General features: G+C 37.4%; 1 protein-coding gene across 2 annotated transcripts in view; it reads left to right on the top strand.

The window, feature by feature from the left end:
• NKAIN3 (sodium/potassium transporting ATPase interacting 3) overlaps nucleotides 1–25776 on the top strand; it is a 398856-nt gene that overhangs the window by 195642 nt on the left and 177438 nt on the right. For both annotated transcript variants that reach the window (XM_074818528.1, XM_074818518.1), the window contains exon 3: nucleotides 5564–5644. In XM_074818528.1, the coding sequence (XP_074674629.1) occupies nucleotides 5564–5644 (81 nt within the window). The remainder of the gene's footprint in view (nucleotides 1–5563; nucleotides 5645–25776) is intronic.

The raw sequence follows: 25776 nt of genomic DNA, 5'->3' as shown, positions 1-25776 counted from the left end.
TCTAAGAGCTTCCATGCAATGGCTGAGTCATAAAGCATCTCTGTTGAATGCAATTGTCATTCCAAGTAGATAAAGGTAGTGGCTTATGTTCTCTGTCTACGGTCCTTCAGATACAGGACTATAAGGATGGTGATTCTGAAATAAATCTGGAATTTCACTTGCTCATATGTAAAATTCTGAGTCCTCAGAGCTTAGGAAACAGAGAGAGAGGGAGCAATAGCATTAACTCCAAGTGTCCTAATTAGTTTAAATCCAATAATTATTTCTAATAGTTTTTATATTAATTAATAATTTAGATCAATTTTTGTGAGTAATTTGTCCTGTCACTAAGCGGATGTGCTATTTTCAGTACTTGAATATTTTGTGGCTGAATTATGTCAGTGGAAAGTTCCCAGGGGACATGGAAGTGCAGAGCTGATTCCTCATTTTTCCCATATTAGCTCATTTGAAACTTACCCAAACATTTGCAAAGAATTAAAAAACAGCTAAATTTCAATTCTAACTATGCTGTAACACACCTGTCACACATCTGCAGAGCTCTGCTGTGATCCATTTCCCTGTGCATGCTTTTGCTTTTTTAATAGAACTTGCTATCACCAGCAAGATTTTCAGGCTGTTAAAATTGATTAAAGCTGATGACAGGATACTTGTTAAGGTTGTTTTTTTTTCCCTTCTCCTACTTCTGATATGGGACTTCAAAAGCCTTCTGAACAATGAGTCATGTAGCTAAAATGGCACAAACCTGGCCCAAAGCTGAACATAAATGTATTAATGAACAGTGAGAGATGAAAATAATACACTTAAATAGGGGGAATATAAGGTGGAAATCTCTGCTTTACTTGCCTTAATTTATTCTATTAAACACTATGATATATAGACAATGTGTACACCTGAAAAGCCAGGAGGCAGTTTCTTAAAAAAAACAAAAGCAGAAGAAAGGCTATACTGGGTACCTTACACAGTATTCAAACAAATGTTATACAGACACTCAAAACACATGTGAAATATTTAGGCATCTAAAATTACTTCTTAAATATCCTTTCTGGTAAGTCATGAGTTGCCACTGTTCTGTCATGTTAATTTATGCCACTTCCTTTGTCATCTTTCACAAATATGACTAAGTAGGGCTCTGCAAGTAGTGATGCCTCTGAGGCACAGCCAGGTATTACAGAGGGGTGATCTGATGACTCAGTAGTTGCTGCCTTTCCCTTGAAGTCCCCGAGCCAACATTCATTTCCCCTACTGCCAAGACACTGTCAGAGGAGATGCTGCACTTCAGATTAAATACACACTTGAGATAGTTTATTCATTAAAGCTACATTTATCCCACAATACTTGTAATATTCAAAGTTAGTAATTTCCCTTTTCTGTCTTACCTTTCAGTTTAAGAAGCCATCCTTTGCATTTTTCCTTAACCCTTTCTTTTTATGACGTGTCCATCTAATACCAATGATTTAACTCTAGAAATGGTTGTATTTCACTGATTTATGAAAAGTATCTCTGCATTAGTTTCAATATGACCTGTAGGTCAAAAGAGGTATAGAAATATCACTATTGTAGAGAGGCTGGCATTAAGAAAGAGGATCTGAAAGGAACCTACTGGGTTGGACAATAATTTAATAGACATCTAACCTCCAAGGTTTAGGTAATACTCTCTCCATATAGCTTATAAGACTCCAAATGCTTCCTCACACCACATAGTATATGAATCTTAGTGTAAAAGACCAAATGCAAGAAAATATACAGTGCATCATGGGGAGAAGTCAGCAAATATTATTACCAGTGTCCTAGGTCCTTCCAGCAGAAGGAATCTGTTAGACAAAAATATCCAGGTGATTTTTAAGTAGTGCATCATATGGGGTATAAAATAAAAACCCAACTCTTCTTATGGATTCAACCTGTGTGGAAAATTTCCTTCTCCATGCCAGATACAGTGAGGGTTGTGATGCTGAGCATGAGGCCAACAGAGCTGGGGGGGCACTGACTGTGGCTGGCCAAAGAACTGGGGCAGGAATCGCTGGGTGTGGGATGTAAGAGTGAGCTGGCACAGCAGGATGGTCAGGGTTGTAGTGTTCAGGACACAGGGTGGGAAAGGTTGAATGGCAGGTCAGGTTAGGTGAGGTGTCTTGGGAGGGAAATGATCCCCGAGGATCAGTGTGGACCTGATGTGTCAGACTCTCAACACTCCTTCGTTGACAGCAAATGTCTGCCAGCGTGCATGACATGTCCCTTCCCACAGAGGATGACAGCTCGGGACTGCAGGCAGTTTCTCTGCTAGCAAAAAGGAGACGTCTTCCTCATGGATCTAAAAGTTACGCCTCTCTTAGCGACCCAAGCAGGTGTTAGTGGGATGCCACATAATGGAATATTGTTACAATTTTTTTTTTTTAAACCTTGAAGGTATATACATATAAATTTACACACATACACATAATGTTCAGAAAGTATTACAAATTTTTCAGGAAGAAACACTCAAAAATTAAGAAAAGCTGTTATTAAAGCCCTCCTGTGCAATCTTAATGTGATCCTTTTATATATTTGCAGTTTTGAACTGTGCAGATGTATACCAATTTTTTTCTAGGGACAATGGAAAGGACAGACATTTAGGGGTTTTCTGTAATCGCAGCTAGAGAATAGAAACTTGATTTGCAGAAAACAGAAAACATGGGAAGAATGAGGCATGTGACAGCGAGAATAAAAGGATTGCTTTTGTTGTGAAAGCTGTGCTGGGTAGCTGAGTTTTATCTCTGCTCTCAAGCACCGAAACCTTTTTTGACACAAAGCGAGTCACTTAAATCAAACTTCTCACAGGCTTTGTTTTCCCCTTGCATTCTGGGCTCTTGTCTTGAGACTTTGTGGTCTGATTTGCACAAATGCTGAATGCTCAGCCACAGGGAGCTGAACACAGGGCTTATAAAGCACTGTATAACCTCAAGTGTTTTGAAAAATGAAGTCTTAAGCATCTCAAGTTGGATGCCTATAATGTATGAATACTTCTGAATGTAATCTCTGCATGTATCAGAACATCATTTGCATTCTGAGAGCTGTATCATTCCCTTATAACATAAAATAAATTAGTTAATGTTTGTGCAGCTCTCACACATTACAGCGATGAGCATCTTAGAAAATCTCATGAGGAAATTTATATTCTGTCATCAGAGCAGGGTCTGAACAACAAAGAGAAATGAAGTATTGAGTTAGCTGTCCATAAAATGTATTAAGGGAGCTATGGTCTTTTAAAATAAAAATATACTTATGATCATTTAATTAATGTTTGCATTGTATTGCACATCCACAAAATAAATAAATTAAGACGGCATATATAACCAGAATTCTGACCTTTCCTAATTTGCTTTCTTGCTTTTGCTGTCTTAAAACTTTTCTTTTAATGTAGTCTTCCATGAGTACCTATGACAGTATACAAGGGAAAAATCTGCTACTTGCATATCCAAAAAGTTGTGTTATCAAATGTGGACAACAGCTTTCTTTTAAAAATTATATAGTACTAATTACTGAATATGTAATTATTATGTTCTTAAAGTAAATGGATCTTAAATTTATATTCCTGCAGTTCAGTGAGAATGTAGGAGGAGCCTCTCCATACACAGCAGATGGGTTTCAAGGTGCACACCTGCTTTAGACCTGCACTTCTTTTTCAATAATCCTCACAGTGGATAAGGAACTGAAGAGGTCCTGACTGTGTAAAACAGCCTAGCTTGGCCTGGGAAAGCATGTTTAGACAGTTTTTACCTGCGTGTTTCAGAGTTGTCACTGGTGCCCGTGGAACAGAATGAGGCCATTAACAGATCTGGCATGGCCTGGCAGATTAAGTAGGTTTCCTGTTGCTGTGATAACAGGTTTCATTCATGGACAAATAAAAATTTTTCTTAAAAAGAGGAATTCTGAATATTCTGAAATCTGCTTTTGACATGCAACTGGTCTTGTAGTGAGTGTTCATTAATTTTGAACAATCTGCACCTGATGTTCTGAGGAGATATGTTGGAAAATCAGGAGCTTATGATGAGTCAATACAAAGTCAACAAATGTGGTAAAATGTGATATCCTCTTACAAGTTAATCTTATGAATAGTACAGACTTTATACTGCTCACAGACCACAGCAGAGGTGTCTATTTTATAATTACCCAGCCTTCAGTTGCCACACTGCCCTTCTCTATAAGCCAGAGGAAATGGCCCAAGAGTGTTACTCTCACTTTGTTTATTAATGATCTACTTCTTATGCTATAGCCATCTCCAAAGAGCCTCAGTACCTCATAAAAAAATAAATTAAAGCAACTAACCTGTTTGGTGTACAGAAAGGACTGTATGCCTGTGGGGTTAATCAAAGGGTGGAAAAATTGAACTGTCTTCACCTGAGCCTTTCATTATACATCACATGGAGGGGAAGGAAGAGGGGAACATAACCCAAAACTGCCTAAGGAAGCCAATCTGATGGCACCTGTGCAATAGAATGGCTCCAGCATATTGTAGATTAGGGTGTTGAGCTTTACTGAGTATATTGAAGCAAAAAAATAGCATTATTAGCCTCACCTGCTCACAGCTAATTAAACTTGCAGAGGCACTTAGCAGCCCTTCTCCACTGTGAAAGTTCAAAGTGCATAAGTGTAAAGTAGTGCTGCATTTTTCAGGTGGGTGTAGCTCTAGTGTGGCTGGGCGTGCAGGCAGCCTGCCAGACTGAAATGCTTCTGAGGTGTACTTCTTGGACAGTTAACTGGGCATAGCTCACAGTCATATGTAGATAAACAGTGCATCTGTAAGGAAATAGTGCCAGTCAATTATGCTGATAATTAAGATGCAAAAGATGATTTAAGGTAGACAAATTAATCTCCCATTCATGCTGTGGGTGGAGCATGAGTTCAGTCTTGATCTAGGGTAGGACACCAGGGAACCCAGACGAGTTATGGATACATTCGCACGTGAAGGGTGCATTGTAGGATTGGATTCGTGGCTACAAAGGCTGGAGAAGTAGTGAGCTATTTTTAACATAATGAAAATACCTTTTACTGAAAGACTCATAAGAGATCAGATTTAGCCTTTACCTGTTTGTTTTTGAAAAATATGCAAATATCAGATTAATAGATCTTCTGTTTTATTTGATGGTGGTTTTTTCTTCTGCCTTTTTTCATAATAGTTAATTTTTTTTTTATAATATTTCCTTATTTAAATTACTGTGCTATTCTGGAACCTCCATTAACAGAGCTAAATCACAATTTATGAATGACTCACAGCTGCCCCAAAACCAGTGTTTAAGTCAGCATTTTGGACTTAATTGACATCAGTAGGACAGTGTAAAACTATAAAGAATAAATCTGTTTTATTGGTATGTATTTAAAGCAGCAATGAATATTGGATTTGTAATTTCCTATGGTTCTTAAGGGACTTCTGCAGGGAGAACGCCTTTTCTGAACTCTCTGTGCTTGGCTGTTCCCAGAAGAACAATGTGTATTGATATCAGTTTTGTTATTATTGATCTGCTCAGTATAAAATCCTTGCATCTTCACATTTTATTTTTCTCTTTTTGCTTTCATCTGGCTCTGTGTTTAGTACACGGTGTGGACTGCCCTGTGGGTCACCTGGAATGTTTTCATTATCTGCTTCTATTTGGAAGTAGGCGGACTTTCTAAGGTAGGTCACTTATCCTTCTTCAAGCTTATGGAAGGGTGTTTTAACAGCAGGACTCTCAGATTTTAAAAGGCTGGAACCATAGAGGAAAAATGTGGTTGTCTGAACATACAGTTTGATCTTCAGAATTCCCCTCCAATGAGAACTCCAGTGTTTGAACTAGTGTCTGACAGTAAATAGTCATGGGTTTGAAGTACCTAAATGCAATGAATCTGAATTACAGTTGCATTCTGAAGTACCATCTGGGGTTGGGGGGAAGGTTTTTCGGTGGAAAATTTCAGGTTCTTTTTAATTGTTGAAAAACTGACAATGTCCTTATGTTGAGTTTTCAAGTTTGTATGGAAAGCGTATCTGAATTTCTGAGACTGCTTTGAAAGCAGCTGACAAAAATTACTAAAAAGGTTAATGTGATAACTTGTTGATCAAATTGGTCTCATGGTGAGAATGTTAATTCTTTATAAAAAAGAACAAATGTCAAAGGATGATTTTTTTGCATCTGAATAAAACTTTCCTTTACACGGCACTCAATACTCAAGGTCATCAATTCCTTATTCAAACCTCTGATTAGATGAGAAAGGTTTGCTGGATGTGTCGAGGTACATGTTGTGTTTGTACGCTTATGTTAGCACAGGTTGTATTTAGCACTGTACCTACAGTGAGTTCCATACAACAGCTGCTGGGTTTTATCCTACCATTAGACATAGATGATATTGTTCTTTGTTTACCACATTCAGACTTATATGATTCCAGGCACAGTATGACCATAGTGCATGGTGATCCTGGTATTATTAATAGAATAAATGTCCCTATTACTGGTTGTAGAGTCAGTGATAGGAACTGCATCACTGTTAATTTATGTAATGCTTTTAGAGAATTGTGAACTCCACTCAGTTCAGATAGGAACATTTGTGAGCTACATACTTTTTTTTTTTTTGTTCAACATTAAAACTCCTAGCTTTTGGCTGGCAACAAACAGAGAACTGGTGAAACTGATTTAATAAGAAATAAAATTTAACTTACTCAGTAAAAAATCCATTAAAATTAAAGCTTTCAGTGATAGATTGCTTTGGTGGTAAAATTCCATAATGAAAAGCTACAACAGTTTATTTTTTCTCCAAATATGATGTAGTTCACCAGAAGTCATAGCCTTGATGAGGAAATTGGTGCACTTCATAGACAATCAAAATAAATGATAGTATCCGTATATTCTGACTTAAAAATCTATTAGATGAACAGAAGAGCAACACATGGAAGTGATGAATGCCCAAAGTAATTGTTCATTTTCACTATACATAGTTTGTATTTTTTCAATCAGTTGTGATGACTGTTTTTTATAGTGACTATTGTATTTTTATAAGTAACTAGTGTTTTTATCTAAGTGCCTAGGAAGTGAAGCAAAACTTTTAGTCTGACCCCTGAGTTTGTGAAAATCTGAGTTTTCTTTCCATTGATTGCAAAGAGTTCTGATGATATCTTTAGTGTAAGGGGATTATAAAACCAGCAGCTATGAATTGAAATCTTGTATCTTCCAGTTTCACCACTGTGTTTCACTTTTAGGGGTTCTTACTTAACGTATATGACAAATCACAATGCAGGGAAGTAGTAGCACAGATATTATTCAACAGTTGAGAAAAATCCCTTTTATTAGTATGTACTTTGGTTGATCTCAGAATTTTGGTGGAATTTTTATCTTGTGGTTTATAACTCTAACATTTGAAAAGTAGTTTCTCAACAAGGTGATACACAAACTTATTTCCATGGAAGTTAACTGCTCTTGTGTAGATTACATCAAAGGCACCAGTATCAGCACAAAGATAGTAATGCTAGAATAAAGAATTTTGTTCAGTAAAAGATGGAACTTGGTGTTTATTTAATGTTGTTTCTGAAAACTATGCTAGAAATGATGTGGTCATCAAGAGACTGAGGTCTTTTTGCACCATATGCATAAAATCCTTGGTATTTACAAACTGATGGGTATTTGACACTGACTTAATTAGGACCCACATTTTACCCAACATGCTAGTTTAAAATTTTCATCATTGCTTTCCATGAATATGCTCCTGTGCTGTCAGGCATGATAGAAAGGTGCTATTATCAAGGTAGGTTAGTCTGGTTGGCAAATCAACCACCATCAGAAGCTTTTCAAGGATGGCTATTTTCTGAGCATTGAAATCTCAGCAGGGAATATTCACCTTTTTTTTGTTATTGTTCTATTTTTCCATTTAAAGAAAAGGTTTTGCTTCTGAAATGAATGAAAATGGATTATAAAATTTTTAACTTCTGTTGACATACTAATAAGGGAAAATTATGATGCTGTCTGGTAGATGACTGATTTCTGTTGGTTTGCTTGTTTTCAAGCACCATCAAGTTTATATTTGTTCTGACCAGAATCAGACTTAGCTGTTGCTTGAAGTCCTGTGAAGTTAATAAGTCTTCAGTTATGAATACTATCAGAAAATATAACTTGGTGCAATATTAAATGGTAATTTTAATTCAATGTCTTCACATGGAGTACGTGTACAATATGGACAGAATTTTCAAATGTCCTAATAGAAACCCCCTGCTGCTGAAATTTTGCTCAGATCTTATTCTTGTGGCAGAAAATATGATCTCCTTTGAATAGTCTCTGTTTGAATTCTGCCAAGAAGTTCTACTACTGTTAATGAAAAATTTGAATAAGAATAAGGAGGATGTAGGTAATTTAGGCCTGTTCGTTGCTGTGGGAGTTTGAAGGAAACATGTTTCTTTCAATTATAATGCATAATGCTCAGGTTTTCCTGGTAAACGGATTTTATTTTTTAAAGGAACAACTTGATATTTAATTTAAAGTTTATGGATTTGGTACACCAAGATCTTTAAACTTATCTTGATAAGGTGTGATGAAAACTTCTGCCACCTACCTCCCCAGTGTCAAACATGATGTATGTAACTTGATCCTTTCTATTCTTTCAGAAAAGTATGTTTCTTCTCAAGAGTGGCATGGAAAGCATATTTTCAGTTGAAAACACATTTCATGTTTTAAAATAATTTGAAAAAATAAAAATAAAAAAAGACAATTGCATACATGCCCTAATTCCCACCAGAATTTGTTTTTAACAATCTGGAGGGCCAAGCTGGTAAACCTGAGGGGACGAAGCTGGTGGGGAGGGGTAAGCTGGGAACTGAAAGATTGTATGGATGGATGTAGGTTTGTTGTCAAGGAATTTGCTTGGGTCTTGGTCCCTGCTCCAACTAATATCATATTACTTTACACAAAGAGGGAAACCTTCACAGAAGAGCTTTCTGTGGAAGCACCCCCCAATAACTACAGTATGGTAATTAGGGCAATCTCCTGGGAAAAAGATGATATGGATTCAAGTCATCTTGGGTGTGAAAGGGAAATAAACCTGGCTCTCCCACAGCCGGGTATTGTAAGTAGAAAGCTAATGAATAAAGATTTCCTCTTTAACTACCTTATAAACAACATGTAAGTCAAGCTCCTTTTTCACTCATGTTACAGATGTGCAAATAAAATCTTAATGTTTTTTTGAGGGTTAAAGAAGTTGTGTTTGACCAGAAATAAAATAAATATACCCATATAAATATTTTTTTGTGTTAAGTTTTTTATTCTTTCTTAATTTCTGATTTTAGCAGTAAAAAAACTGCCCATATGAAAAATAAAATTTGTCTGTAGTTTTCACTTATTACTTTTATGAAATTGAAAGTGTAATTTTTAGTTTTAACCACTCTGTATGAGGAAAAGCAAAGCTGCTATTATAACATGACCTTTTAATCCTCCACTGCAGGATGATAGATTGCTACGTCTGTACATGAGTTCATTAGTTGGTTGGATCTTATTCTGTGTCTTGAAATGAAGATATGTTCTAATTGCCACATTCAAGAGTATGGACAATTTAAAATAAATAGACATAAACACAAATCTCAAGGAATAAGAGGCAAAAAAAATTTCTCTGAAGAACACTTGAAAATAAACATTGATTGTATCTTATCTGATACAATACCAGAGGCTGTTATTTTGAAGTTTTGTTTGTTCTTAAATATGGACAAGAGAACCTCTAACGTGTATAAGCCAGCCCTCCGCCCCCATCAATACATTCTTTTATGTACTTCTATACGAATGGGGCTTCATTTGTTTAGTGAATACAGTTAATATTTCTATCATTTATATCTCTGCAGTATTTCAGATCCAGAGTGAAAATAACTGGGTTTATCAGTATTTATCATTTGCTATTCCAACTGATGGTTTTGATAGATAATTTTTCTACTGCTTGTTTTATTGCGAGTTAGTGACATCTGTTTGCATGTGTTAATACCTTTATTCAGTAAACGTATAGCAGCATTCCAGTACTGAATACTCCTCTCCTGTTGTTTGATATACCTTACCTAAGCAGCTGGGCGATGTTGATGAGCTCTTTTCTTTTTCTATGATGTTTTTGCTTCTTCTGCATATTTTTTCTTGGCATGCTTCTTGAACATGAACTTTGCCTCATTCTGAATTACTTAGCTAATAAACAGAAGTTTAGCTCTCAAGGTTGAGCTCGCTCTCAATTGACTCTTGTTGCTTTTGGCCAATGATTTGCATGACAAACTCTCATATATTCAGTAGGAAGCTACTTCTAAAACAGCTTGTGTTTGTTATCTGGTCCTTAGTTTTAGGTATTGAATGTAAACTCTCTAATGTGTCTGTGACACCAGCTTCATTAACCCTTCCCCTGAAGCCAAAGGAAATTTTGCGTATGTTAATTAATAAAACAATCTTTTTTCGTGTACTTTTTTCTAGTAGTATTTACTTTTATCAATGGAAGTTCAAAGTCTGTAGGGCTCCCAGCCAACTTTATTAAGCTGGAGACAGAACTATAGGCTAAATTGTTATATGGATCTGTAGTTGGAGGATAGAATTATAACTCTGTTAAAATTAATGATTTATTCCATCCAAGGACAAAATGGACTAATAAATTACTTAGTAAAACACTGGGGCAATGGAAACCTAGTACTCTTTTCTTAAAAAAGTATTGTATATCAGAATGGGGGCTAAATATGTGGACTTTATCCTGGCTACTTCTGGAATCCAATTTATTCCATCTGGTGCATGTCAGTTAATCCTTATTTGTTGTGCAATTATATCTAAAAATCTCAAATGGAGTAAGTTAAGCTCAAAACCAATGTTATTTTGTAATTGAGAGATGTAAAGGTATATGCTGGGGCTTTTTTTAATATAAAGTGAGAGCATAAGTGTTGCTTGAATTTAGGCTAACAATATGAAAGAAAAAGTGATTCTCATTCTAATGTGCTGCTGTAAGTGAGAAAACAGACAATTATTTTGATGTAATTGGCATCATAATTAGCTCTATGGAATAGTTGACTCCAAAAAGCTTGTGGACAAAGTTGGCAGTGTTCACAAAACCTATATGGAAAATAAACAAATGAGGGGTAAAGGACATCCTTAGTCTAAGCAGAAGACTGAAGGTAGGCCACAGTACATCTACTCACATGTAAGCGATTTTTTACGTGGAGGAAAGTGATCAGTTTTTCTCGTATCCACTGGGAAGAAGGGCAAGAAATAATTTGCTGAGCATGTGGCAAAGAAGATTTCGTTGGAGGTCAGGAGAAGCTTTTTAATAAGGGCACTGAACAGGATCTAAAGCTGTTACAAAGCCTCATCAATGGATATTTTGAAGAATGAAGCGAAGGAATATCAATGTGGTGTGATCTAAGCAACTCTTCTGCCCTGCTATTTTTAATCTATAGAAATAAGCCTCTGTCAAGATAAAAACCCAACTTAGTGTCCATGGATGGTTTAGGGTAACAGTGATAAAAGTGAAAAAGTGAGTAGAAGTTGAAGACTCAAAACCTCATCTTAAATCAGGTCAGAGTCTTATTAACTTCAGCAGGAGTGGCATTCCAGCTGGGAAGCATCGGGTATCTTTGGCTTTTTTTTCCCCAGCAGGTACATAGGGACACAGAAAATGGGGGACCCCAGTGTAGGCTCTGGGGTGGCTGATGACAGTTCTTGAGTGTGTGCAGGTGGGGTTTTAGTGTTCAGCTGTGTGACATGGAGTGGGTGGTGACTCTGTCATTTCTGTTCATTCCTGATAGAGATTAGACATCTGTTACAGATAAGACTCATGTGCTTTCTGTTCTTTTAATGGATTTTTAATTGAACACAAATCATTGCCTTTCACAGCAACACATCCTTCAGTGAGGACAATGTAAGAGTGATAACGGTGTATTTCTTTGTGCCTGGACACAATGCATAGATTCATGTTCAACTCAGCTGAGAATTTCTTCCCACACACCTCTGATTCATATCAGTTGCTTTTGGTCAGCATCTGTCTTGGGTCTTGGGAGTCTCCATACCCCTTCTTATTCTCCCCAACACTATATGTCTATTTGCTTCAGCTGATGCCATCAGCTGCACTAGCTGTGATATGCACAGTAATGGATCACACTAAAGCAGTGGATGTAGCTGTAGGCATTCTGCAATTTCTAGACATTACAAATGACTAGTTTTATAGCAGTAGTTAAATATAATCTCTTCCTATTGTGTGTGCTAATAAAATTGAACTTGTAGAAATTAAACGTGATGAAAAGATTGTTTTGTTTCTTTGAGGTTTGGACCCTCTTGCTGCCGCCTCCTTCCCAAACTTGATTATTGCAAGAGGGTTTAAAGAATTGCTGTTTTAGAAGTAATGTCCCAGAATCTTCTCTGACATGGAAAAAGGAGGAATGCTAATTAAACACCATTTGAGTAAATAGAATTAAACTAACATAAATGCAAAGAAAAACAGAACCAATATAAGTTTTACTGCTTGCGTCATATAATCTATTTAATTCCTCTGGCCTTCACTTTTTCTTTGAACCCACCCTCAGAAGTAATGTTTTTTTTTAAAAAAAAAACCAACGTTTTTAGAACCAGTTACCTCCTTTTTGTTGTTGTTATGTCCTTTCCTACAATAGAGGTTCCACTGAAATGTTTTTGCTAAAACATAAACTTCTAATACAACCTTCCTTATGCAAGTTGCTCCTCCCATCCTGCTGCTCTCTCACCATAAAGAGAAGTAATCTCCAGGTTCAATTGTATTTAATACTTTTCCATAATGTTCTGTTCAAACAACAACCTTTTGAATTTTTAATTACTTTAGCAATAAACCTGGAAACCAATTTACTGTGAAGTTATGCAGTGTAATATTGAACAGAAACAACATTTCAGTGCTTCAAAATAATAGCTCTGGCCTTGGCTGGTATTAGGTACTGTTAATCATAGATTCAGTGTGTTGGTGGTGAGCCTTTCAATGGTATTTGCAAACAGTATTTTTTGATGTTGTGTTAGGCTGACATCAGTACGTGCTGCAGGAGCAGAAACTGCGTGTGGTAGCTTCTATTTAGAATACAATGATTGTTTCCATGAAAAGTTAGAAAATGATTAGCCACGCACTGTGAATTCATAATGGTGAAGCTATGGAAAAATGCATTATCTTTTTATTTGCAATTTACATTTCTCAGATGAAAAAGAGAATAAGTACACATTTGTGCTTGCCATTTGAAAATAAAACTAAAGGAATGCCACCTGCAGAGTGCTTAAGAAGATAACTTAATATATGCTCTCTTTAAAAAAAAAAAAAGACACATTAAAGAGCAGAAAAGTATTAATCTGTTCATACTCTAATATTGAAATCAGTGCACATTCCTCCAATTCAAAATTTTCAACAATGAACCGGCCTCAAAGACTTCTATTTTAGCTGAAGAGACTTTGTGTGTGTTTTTTGATGTTCCAGATTTCATCTAACCAAAGTAATTTGTTATTCAGTCTGTTTCACTCTACTGTGTAAAGCTGCAGCATCATGTAAGTTTTAATGAAAAATATGCTTACTTTTGGAAGGAGAATTAACATGCAGCTAGCTTGGTGGCACAATTTGAGCATAAGGTCATTCTGGAAAAAAAATTATGTGGAACAAATGGGACACTGATAAATACCACTGAAACTGTAGAATATGTCATTCTGATGTTAATTAGTTTGTTTAGGTGATACAATCACATTGCTGAACAACTTAATCAGGAGGACATTCCAGATGGTGCAAAAATTGAATTTCATGTCCTTTCAGGTGACACTTACAGTGGTTCATAATATTATATACAATAACCACAACTAAAATGTGTTTTTCAAACAGAATTTGTGTTCTTTTATAACCCCTAATGCTAAATTCTAAGGTTGATCTTTGGAGCGTAGGCTACCAGGAACAAACTCATATTTGTTTGAGTTCGTTAGTTTAATTTCTACAATCTTGAAGATTTTTTTTTTTTTAAAAAAAAGAAGCTAAAATGCATCCTCATATGGAGGAGGTAAGTAGATCAAGTAGCTTGCAAAATTTCTCCAAAGACACTTTTGGATATGAAAAAGAAATAAAGATGCAGGCCCAGTCTGAACAGGGCCCTGTGATGCAGGAGTGCTTTCTGCAATGACTAGTAATGCAGAGAGGGTAAATCTCTGAGTACCTTTAGTATATCTGTGACTGAAGGCCTATAACAAAATTTGAAAGAGGATTGGATATTTAGATGTAGAACAAGAATGTACAGAATAAGGAATCAGAACATATAAGGCAGGAAGGACCATCTAGTCATCTATTCTAACCTCATGTGTCTGGAAAAAGTTGAATTGATTAACTTCCTCATGGAGTGAGGAAGGGAAATTTCTCTGAGCTGTGGTTTGGTTGTAAGAAAGTATAGCAAATCCATCTGCAGATAAGAGTGAACTTAGGTTTCATTGCTCAGGGTATTATTTTTATCTACTTACTGACAATTTGATCTATTTTGTACTGATTGTTATGCCCTTATGTAGAAAAACAGAAGACTGTTCTGAGATTTTTCTTTTCTTATTTGTAAATGTGATGTCCATCTGGCAAAACTGCAGTGAAAGATATTTTGATTATTTCTTTAATCATGTTCTTGTTTAGATATTGGATCAACCACATCTGCTGTCTGTTCAGCAACTTCTAACTGCTGACAAGATTGACTACTATGTACAGATTTTGGCCCTTATGTAAGGCAGCATACTTATTTTAGTGCTAGTGCAGGCTCTATTTATTGCCTGCTAGGGTCAAATTGATGGTTTTTGCTAATAATTTCTTTACACTGTTTTTCTATTGTAGTGTATCCTTTGGAATTTTAGTTACTACACTGGCCAAGTAAGGAGTTTTTCCTATTTTCAGGGAAGCCTGTCATTTCACCAATCTTCTAATACCTATTTGCATTCAATTTATGTCCAGTTTTAAGACAGTTTTACTGTTTTGAAGGGAATTTTGCACTGATAAGTTGGTTTGTTTGGGTTTTTTTTTCCTTCCATTTGAAGACAATGCTTGCTTGGAAGAAAATGTAATTTTTAAATAAGTTTTTTTGTAATAATTTACATGTAAGACAGTCCTAGATGTTGATGAAAGTACAGAGGATTTATTGTTGGTGATAACAGAATCTGAAAAAGTTCTTCCCAGAAATTATGATACTGAATTGTGTGGGAGTTTTAAGTGTGCCAAATGCTTCTTATGGGACTTGATAATAGTGTGACTTCAGGCTATTATAGAATCATAGAATCATTTAGGTTGGAAAAGACATTTAAGATCATCAAGTCCAACCATAAACTTAACACTGCCAAGTCCACCACTAAACCATGTCCCTAAGTGCTGTATCTACACAGCTTTTAGATACCTTCAGGGATATGGGACTCAACCACTTACCTGGACAACTTGTTCCAATGCTTTACAACCCTTTCAGTGAAGAAATTTTTCTGAATATCCAATCTAAACCTCCACTGGTGCAATTAGAAGCTGTTTCCTCTTGTCTTATTGCTTGTTACTTGGGAAAAGAGACTGGCATCTACCTTGCTACAACCTCCTCTCAGGTAGTTGTAGAGAGTGATAAAGTCTCCCCTGAGCCTTCTTTTCTCCAGGTTAAACAATCCCAGTTCCCTGAGACACTCCTCATAAGACTTGTGCTCTAGACCCTTTCATGAGCCTCATTGCCCTTCTTTGGATGTGGTCCAGCACCTCAATGTCTGTCTTGTAGTGAGGGGCCCAAAACTGAACACAGTATTTGAGGTGCAGCCACACCAGTGCCAAATACAGGGGAACAATCTCTTCCCTGGTCCTGCTGGCCACACTACTTCTGATCTAAGCCAGGATGCTATTGGCCTTCTTGGCCATCTGGGCACACTGCTGGTTCATATTCAGCCAGCTGTCAACCAACACCCCCAGGTCCTTTTCCACCAGGCAGCTTTCCAGCCACTCCTCCCCAAGCCTGTAGTGTTGCATGAGGTTGTTATGACCCAAGTGCAGGACCTGGCACTTAGCCTCATTGAACCTCATACAGCTGGCCTTGACCTGTTGATCCAGCCTGTCCAGATCCCTCTGTAGATATGTAGATAGATGTGTTAACATGGGCCCACCTTTGACCTGGAAAAGAAAAACAAGGAATAGGTGATTGCTCGTCATCTCTAGATGTCACTCAGGTGACTGCACTTGAATCCTTTGGGATTAATAAACTCCACCTAATTTAGAGGAAAGGCAAAGGTGGATACAAGCTTGTCTTACTTTTCATGTATCTGCATTTGACAGTCATGGTGATTTTAGTAACTATATAGAGCCTATGTATCCACTCAGCATTTCTGGTTCTTTAGGCTTTTCTAATATCTTGAAATTAGATGTGCAAAGTCTTGAATTTTCTGAGTTAACTCTGCCTTAAATTGCTTTGCTCCAGAGGTCTGGTATTGGCATTTTGTCTTTAAGTTTTACAAACATTGTGAGTCTAGTGGACCTACCTGAACCTGACTTTCACCAGATTTTTCAAAAGAGCATCTGGAAGAAATTTCTGCTATTCAGCTCCTATTGAGTGGTTCTTTCTTGCTGCACAATAAGGGGGACTATAGGGCAGTGTCCCTGCCTTACTCCTAATATTCATTTCTTTTCAAGGCTTCAGCAAACAGAAGAACTCTAGTTAGTTCAATAGCTTGGATAAGCCTTAAATATATTTCTAACATGTCTGTTTTGACAATCTTTTCTCTTGTAGAATGCTTAATGTTTATGTTGTGTCAATCTGCCTTAATTAGAAGAAAGCTTATATTCTGTAGGTCATAGGAAGTAGTCTCTTAATCTTTGTGGTTTGAGTCTTGGAGCAAGTTTATCTTCTAAATTTGGTTTCCGTGTAATAATATATTTAACCTCCATAAGGTGAATGGGTTTTAAGAACTCCTTTTTGATGCATAAGGGAATTTAAGGGATTTTTTCCTTGTCTAGATTATGATACTCTTTTGTTTTGTTTTTTTTTTTTTCCCCAACTGTCCTTCAGGGAAATTCCTCACTAATGTTGATGATGTGACTGAGTTTATTATTCATGAGCATCAGCACTCCTTTGAGCAGACTTTTTCAGTTTGGATTAATGGGGAAAGAGTGAGAGAATCCTACTGGGGATTTGGCTGCCCTCCTGCCCTTTGCTTTGCTGGGAGGTTTATTGTCAGAGTAGCTTTACTATACCAGGAATAATGCTGAGTCTTTTTGACCTATTTAGTCAGATGAGGAAGACAGAAATGTTGGAAGAGAAGTCACAGTGATGGCAATGGTGCTTGCCTGAGACTGTCTTTCAAGGGCAAATGCTGTTTATGAATAATTTGATTGTCTCTGTGTTACAGCAACATTACATTCTGTATACTTAGATTTCTTCACCGTTTATATCTTTAGAGAGCATGTAGAAGTTCTTTAAGATGTTGTTTTGGAAGGGGGAGTATCTATTATACCCATCTGCTGAGAACTGCTGCTCTGTGTTACTGCTATGGATCTTACTTCTGCATGCTTGAAAGCAGATTCTTTCTTTTTTTTTTTCTTTTTTTTCCTGCCCCCCCCCCCTCCTTTAGTGGATTGAGAGATGCAGGTTTAATTTTGGAGTTTTGGCTGAAGATTTTTCCTTGTTTATCTCAAAAATGTTTGAAGGTTTGGACATTTTTTTGTGCTGAGACAGTTTGAACTCTCAGACCTGCCTGCTGAATCCTTTGTCTAGTTCTGCTGCAAGGAGCATAGGTGTTATTCCTGAAACCCAGATTACTTCTTTGCAGCAGATATAACACAGTTGATACATTTTACCTTTATTTTCTGAGAATTATGAATATTTTTACTTTTCAGCTTTATTTTTGTTCAGTTCAGTAGTTTTCCTTGGTTTAGCCAGAAGTAACCAAACCTACTGGCCAACTTTCTCATACCAGTATTGCCAGGGCAGATGATTTTCCTTTTGAGCCATCTCATCTTGACTAAATTAATGTTTCTTTCTCTTTACCTGTTACTGAGGCATTCACAAGTGCTTCTTATTTTTTCCACTTCAAAGGTGGGCTGTTGGATAAAAGACTACATTCAGTGAGGAAAAAATTGTGTACATGTCCAGCTGTGAAGAAACTGATTTCCACTAGATCTTCATCTCAAATATATTTGTACATTGTTTAACTTCAGAGTTGCTCATGCTGTTTTGGGACTATTTTCATACACTTCACATCTACCCTGAGTTGCAACTATGGTTTGCTTCAGGGTACCGTCCAACCTTATGTCTTGTTTTTCACATGAGCTACCTATTTTTATTGTTAAATGTTGTAGACATGTAGACATTGTGTATACCCTGCAAGCATTAGCAAAGTCAGTGTAAATAGTTATTTTGGAAAACCCAGCAATATAAATTTCTTAATAATCACTTTAATTTGTATTATTGATATTTTTATCTATTTTAGGTTTCATTTGTATATATTTTACTTATTAATCAACTGATGATTAGTTAAAAATATACTTTATATTCTGGTTTTAAAACTGCAATTTCCTATAAAAAATTTAAATCAACTTATGGTATCATTTTCTTTGAAAACTTGCTTCACTCTGATGCAATATGCTAATATTTGAAAATATCTACATATTAAAATATGCTTTGGACACAAATTTACCTAGTTTTAATACATAAAATAACTGCATAGTTTTAAAAGGATGTTAGACTTCTAAAATGTTGCTAGATGTTATCAATGCCATCAGTATCCAAGGATTTCTTCATTCCTATATGTCTAAGTAAGACCACATTTTAAATCTCTAAGTAGGCAGCTTGCTTAAACATTACAGGATCATATTAACTTTTATCCAAACATTTTATTCTCTAGAATGCAGTTTCAAATTCTGTTGCATAATCTGTTGTGGTTTGACCCCAGCCAACAATGAAGCACCATGCAGCCGCTTGCTCACTCCCCACTGGTGGGATGGAGAGAAACGGAAGAGTAAAATTGTGAAAAATCATGGGTTGAGATAAAGACACTTTATTAGGCAAAGCAAAAGCCACCCATTCAAGCAAAGCAAAACAAGGAATTCATTCACCACTTCCAGTTGGCAGGGAGGTGTTCAGCCATCTCCAGGAAAGCAGGGCTCCATCACACATAACAGCTACTTGGGAAGATAGGCACCATAACTTGGAATGTGTGTCCCCACCCCCTTTTCTCCTTCTTCCCCCAGCTTTATATGCTGAGCATAACATCATATGGTGTGGGATATCCCTTTGGTCAGTTGGGGTCAGCTGTCCCAGCTCTGTCCCCTCCCAACTTCTTGTGCACCCCCAGCCTCCTCGCTGGTGGGGTGAGAAGCAGAAAAGGCTTTGATACTGTGTGAGCACTGCTCAGCCGTAACTAAAACATCCCTGTGTTAGCAACACTCTTTTCGGCACAAATCCAAAACAGCCCCATACTAGATACTGTGAAGAAAATAACTCCATCCCAGGCAAAACCAGCACATTCTGCACCCCTTATTCCGTAACATTTACATCATGCTCAGGTTCCCACACTATCCAATACATCCTCATTAACCACCCGCACCCCTTCCCACCCTTTGATATGAAACACAGAGATATCATTCCATTCGCCTATGGACCACCCCTGTGAAATGTCCACTGAGTTCATTTAGTCCATGACTTTGTGCTCCATCTGTTACAGTGGTCACTCAGGATAGGAGAGCTGATGTGTTGCATTGAGTTACTGGGCACCAAAGCCAGCTCAGGTCAGGTCACTGCTGCACTTGCACTGCTTCTTGTAAGGCTTGTCCTCCACTGTTTCAGGTGGTTCTTGCTATAGTAACTCCTATGACATGCACCTCAAGTCCCAGGTTACAACAATTTAATAAATCTCCACCCCTGGACCATTTGGACCAGACCATCGGGTTTAACATTGCAATGAACTCCTCCCCTTGCCCTGCTCTGGCTTGCACTTCCCCACAGACTGCAGTCCCTCAGAGGTGCATCTGCTCCAAGTGGAGCCTTATCAATGGCCCCAGTCTCTTCAGGGCTAGACCTGCTGTGACATAGACTTATTCACAGCCAGAGTCACTTTGAGGTGCACCTGTTCCAGCATGGCCTTCTCCATGGGTCACAATGCCTTCAGAGATACACGTGCTCCAGCGTGCCCTTACACTGGAGTTCCAGCCTGTCCGGCACAGCAGCGATGCCCTGGACATCTGCCAGTCCAGGCGCATCACCATTGCTGTTATTGAAATGTTCCCAGACACAGCAGAGTAAGATGATCAGCACTACAGCGGCACAGCAAGCAGCGAAAGCAAAAAGCAGCCACTAACGAGCACTAGATTCTAATACACAGTAAGGCAAGCAAGCCCCATGGCAAGCACAGGAGCCTGTCAACTAATAGCTAAACAGCAATAACAGATACAAATTCAATCACCTAGCACATTCCAGACAATTCTATTATCTCAAATCCTTTGTGCCCCACACTGGGCATCTCTTTAAGGTGTGGAGATTGTAATGGAAATACTTCTAAATTATTGTAACCTGGGACTTGAGGTGCATGTCATAGGAGTTACTATAGCAAGAACCACCTGAAACAGTGGAGGACGAGCCTTACAAGAAGCAGTGCAAGTGCAGCAGTGACCTGACCTGAGCTGGCTTTGGTGCCCAGTAACTCAATGCAACACATCAGCTCTCCTATCCTGAGTGACCACTGTAACAGATGGAGCACAAAGTCATGGACTAAATGAACTCAGTGGACATTTCACAGGGGTGGTCCATAGGCGAATGGAATGATATCTCTGTGTTTCATATCAAAGGGTGGGAAGGGGTGCGGGTGGTTAATGAGGATGTATTGGATAGTGTGGGAACCTGAGCATGATGTAAATGTTACGGAATAAGGGGTGCAGAATGTGCTGGTTTTGCCTGGGATGGAGTTATTTTCTTCACAGTATCTAGTATGGGGCTGTTTTGGATTTGTGCCGAAAAGAGTGTTGCTAACACAGGGATGTTTTAGTTACGGCTGAGCAGTGCTCACACAGTATCAAAGCCTTTTCTGCTTCTCACCCCACCAGCGAGGAGGCTGGGGGTGCACAAGAAGTTGGGAGGGGACAGAGCTGGGACAGCTGACCCCAACTGACCAAAGGGATATCCCACACCATATGATGTTATGCTCAGCATATAAAGCTGGGGGAAGAAGGAGAAAAGGGGGTGGGGACACACATTCCAAGTTATGGTGCCTATCTTCCCAAGTAGCTGTTATGTGTGATGGAGCCCTGCTTTCCTGGAGATGGCTGAACACCTCCCTGCCAACTGGAAGTGGTGAATGAATTCCTTGTTTTGCTTTGCTTGAATGGGTGGCTTTTGCTTTGCCTAATAAAGTGTCTTTATCTCAACCCATGATTTTTCACAATTTTACTCTTCCGTTTCTCTCCCCCATCCCACCAGTGGGGAGTGAGCAAGTGGCTTTGTGGGGTTTAGTTGCTTGTTGGGATTTAATGCACAACACCTGTATTTTCTGCTTCCAGGCTATATCACTTTGCTTGTGCCTGTAATTTAATGGATTTTGTTTCACTCATCCTAGCTTACCAAGTAGTCCAGATGGCCCCGTACAGCTGCCTGCCTTTTCATTATTTACCCTCCTCCCTCTCCTTGTGTCATCTGCAAATACATCCACTACAAGCAGTAATGTTATATTTACTTGTAGAGCACTGATGAAAACATTGAATAATAGCAGACCTTACATCAATCCCAAGGGAGTCCTGCTAGAAACACTCGTATTCAGCTGTGATTTTCCATTGATAACTATGTTAATTAGCTAGTTTTCAATCTATTTAATTTTCAGTCCATTAAAAATGTATTGCCATTCTAATTTTTTCAATAAGAACGTTTTGTGAATACCTTATAGAGGTCTAAGTATATTATCTTCTTGCAGCTGCTTCTATCAACTCAATGTTTAACCTCTTGAACTAATGCAATTGAGTTTGTTTAACAGGTCCTAATGTCTTATGAAATCTTATTGACTGGCATCAATTATACTGCTTTTGCTGATTCTCAAGCATCTGTTTTTAAGTCATCTTTCCCTCCATTACTTTGGGACTGATGCTAGACTACCGTCCTTGAACCACTGCACGTGCATGTTTTGAAGCTGACATAAGCTTTACAATTCTTCAGTCCCATGAAGTTCTCAAGATTTATTAAAAATTAACTTCTTTATATTCATGGATTTCAACATCCAATGCTTTTGTGTGGTTTCAAGTTGTCCAGGCCTAAAGACTTACTATGATTTATAAATCGGTAGATCATTTACTAATGGTTTAGAAAGTGCTTCTTCCTCCTCTTCTCATTCTGTTCTTTGCTAAATAAAGAACAGAAACATTTATTAAAGATGCCTGCCTTTTCTGTCTCTTTAAAAAACTCACATTCTTCATCTATTAGTAGGTCTAGATCATCTCTATAATTCCTTTTGTTCCTAATAAACTTAATGAACAATTTCTTACTGCCTTTAACCTTGCTAGCATGGATTCTACCTGACATTTTTCTTCCCCTTTAAATATTCTCCACTATATATCCTCTAATTTATATTGACTGAAATCTTTTCTCCATTTTTATTCTGGTTTCTTGAGGAACAGGCTGACACAGTCAGTGTGTGCGTTTATTTGTTTGCCTGGCACTGAAAACTTTTGTACCTGTTGACTGCAGAAATTTTCACAAAGGATGAATCTTTCATAATTAAATTCTTGGATATATGTGCCATTACAAATAAAAAAAAGGTAGCTGGAAGAAGGGACAGAGGAAACTGTCTAGTGCTTTCACAGAGAGAAAAGTGGCTGCAACTTCTCATTAGAAACTTTACAATTGCTGTCTTTAGTTTAAACTAAACCAGAAGGAAGACCACAATGGAGGAGAAGGTAAAGATACCCTTTTGTATTCCTTCCCAGTTTCTCTCCTTCACCCAAAGCACCCTAGCTCTGGACCTGGAATACCCCTTAACTTATTAACCCCTGAATCTCTATGTGCCACTGACCCAAAACCTCCACAGCCCTTCTCCGTGACTTTTCACTCCCTCAGGGCAGTATGGTAAAAATGTATTTTCCCTTGCTGAGAAGTCTTTCCCATTTTCTTAATATGCACAACCTCTACATCTGCTTCAGAAAGGCAATGAGAGCAGCACACACCCAAAAGGCTGCTATAATCACTGTAATTTGCACATGCTACCCTTGTTCTTTAGGTTGTTGTACTATAACATTGTGTATTCCCACTACTTAGATTTCTGTGTGTTTTTCTTCTACAGCTTCAGTACAAGACACATGATTAACTTAAAATGCATGAGTAGTCTCATTAAACTCAATAAAATTACTCACATGCTTACTATGCGTTTAAGTAGTTTGCAGAATCAGCATTAAAATAAGAGGCAATCCATAGACCTCTCCACTTCTCATATATTAAAGTTTGGGAAAGGGAGGAGGCTTTAATATAAAAGCTAAAAAACACCCTAAGTATTCATCAGGTACAAAAGCTTGTCTTATGCAATAAAGTTGAAATGCAAAGGTTTGATATATTTGATGTATAACGTATTAAACAAATGCTGATGTATGGGTCTATTATTCTATGCTTTTATATTATGCACATTACAATATATTGCTTAATAGTATCTCTTAACAGCGTTTTCAAGTCATCTAGGTTGCATTTACTTGTATTGATTTTGTATTTATTACTGTGGCACCTCTTCTGTTGTGCTTGTGCTTTATAAATTCTTCCAATACATAACGAGAGAGAAATTCAATGAAGTGGAATCAGAAAATTTGAGGGAAGGATATGTAGATGTATAAAATTTGTGTTAATGTCTCTTTTTTTTAAAACAATCATCTGCTTTAGTTTACTATTTCAGTGCATCTCTGAAATATTTAGTGTTTTAAAAAACTTAAAGATATAGTCCTTATAAAGAAGAATAAAAAACCACTGAGAATTAAAGCCATTCTTAGAACCCAAAAAAGATTGGGACCCAGAGAAAGCATTAGGTTTGCGTGAAAAATACTGCACAATGTGTTGCTTTTTATCATCTGTGACCCACCTAGCAAGGAATAATTCATTAGTTTTTCCTGCTACACCACATCACCAAGATTGTGAATAGTGTAATAAATAATCCTTCTGGCATAGTTTGTCTTTTAATTTAGTACTTGTACTTTGAATCCCTTTATTAACAGGGAAATATAAATGTATGCCTGTATTTAAGTGTTTTGCCAACAGTAAAATAAGTTGGTGCATCAAATAAGTATGATTTAATAGTTTGCAGGGTTATGTTCTACCTAACAGAATTATTACTCCCTTTTACTTGTAATTCCACTTGTCTTAATAGATTATTTTGTCAGGCCATTGAGTGGCTGTTTAATTCAGGTTTTACTGTAGATGAAAAGAAACACAGGAATTTATGAATTGCACTAAGAAAAACAGAAGATACTACATAATAACTATACATTGTACTGAAAACAAAATATACTATTTCAATACCTGCAGATTTTTCTGCTGCTCATGTATGGGCTGTTGGTAAATACCTTTTTTAGGAAAAAAAAAATAGGATTTCATTTTGTGAAATGTTAATATTTCAAGGTTCTTGAATTTCTGCTGAGATGATATAAACTGACGTAGCTACATGAAAAAGTATTGAAACCCTGATCATACAGATTAGATAAAAATCTGACCTTGTTGGCTCACTTACTTCTTTAAAGAAAAGGAAGACACTTGTGTGCAATGTTACCTTAAAGGAGAGACGGGGCTTTGTTTCCTTTTCTGAGGAGGAAGAAAACCTGGAGGGTAGTGATGTAAAGCTAACTTGACATCAACAATCCATTTTTAGGGATGCAGTCACAGGCCTCTTGTGGGCTAGGATGGAGCTTCTCCTTTGAAGACTGTCTCAGTGGTAATGCTGGGAAGGAATTTGTCTCTTAGTGAGTCTTGCTGCCTCTCCAGAGGGAGGAGAGGGCATGATTTGTGTACTCAGGGCATTTCCGATATGCCTTTCCAGAGATAGACTATACTTCCTCCCATGCGTGAAGGAAGGATGCTGCAGTCCTACCTCATCTATCTGCTAGGAAGGACTAAATTTTGCTGTGGTGTCCTTTTTCCATAAAGCACTGTCCACCAACTCACACTATTGCTTTTCACCCTGAGCTCTGTAGCTTTCCTCTATATGTTTCTTTTGTCCCTTGTTTTCCAGACAGCCATTGCATAGATATTTGACTCATGGAAGACAACTGTGGCTTCACTGTGTTTTTAAAAGGGACATGGGTGCTGTAGTGTTCTGGATCACCAGAATGAGATCTATTCCATTGTAGATACTAGTAGCCCTGAGGTACCTGAAGTACTATACAAAGATAGTCTAAAACACTGTTTGTATTTGTTGGGTGTTTGAAAAAAAGCTGACCACTTATGCTTGATGAGTGAGTCCTAAAATGTGTTATAGATGTTTGGTACCAGGATAGACTTTCAGTCTTACATTTGAGAAGTAAAAGCCAAGTATAAGATTTATATTTACCTAGTAAAAAGGCAGACTACAGGTTCCTGAAATCAATGACTCTCAAAATTGCCCAAACATTGAATGATATGCATGAATAATTTAAGACTGTTTTGTTAAATGTGCAGAAGTCAAGTTATCCTTGCAGTGAGACTCATTGTAAATCGCCAGCAATTTACTGTGTTTCTGAAAACCACAGACAGCAATTTACAGACAAGATTAGACCTGTTACTATACACATGTGACATTTTCTTGATTTAAACTGTCATTCTGAAAAGCTGTTAACTGACAGCCGGAGTTTGGAATGAGGTTATAAAGCTTACTGAAGGACTCC

Source organism: Strix aluco, chromosome 1, assembly GCF_031877795.1.
Source record: "Strix aluco isolate bStrAlu1 chromosome 1, bStrAlu1.hap1, whole genome shotgun sequence".
Lineage (NCBI taxonomy): Eukaryota > Metazoa > Chordata > Aves > Strigiformes > Strigidae > Strix > Strix aluco.
Note: the sequence above shows the minus strand (reverse complement) of the source record. Positions and strands in the feature narration are given on the sequence as shown.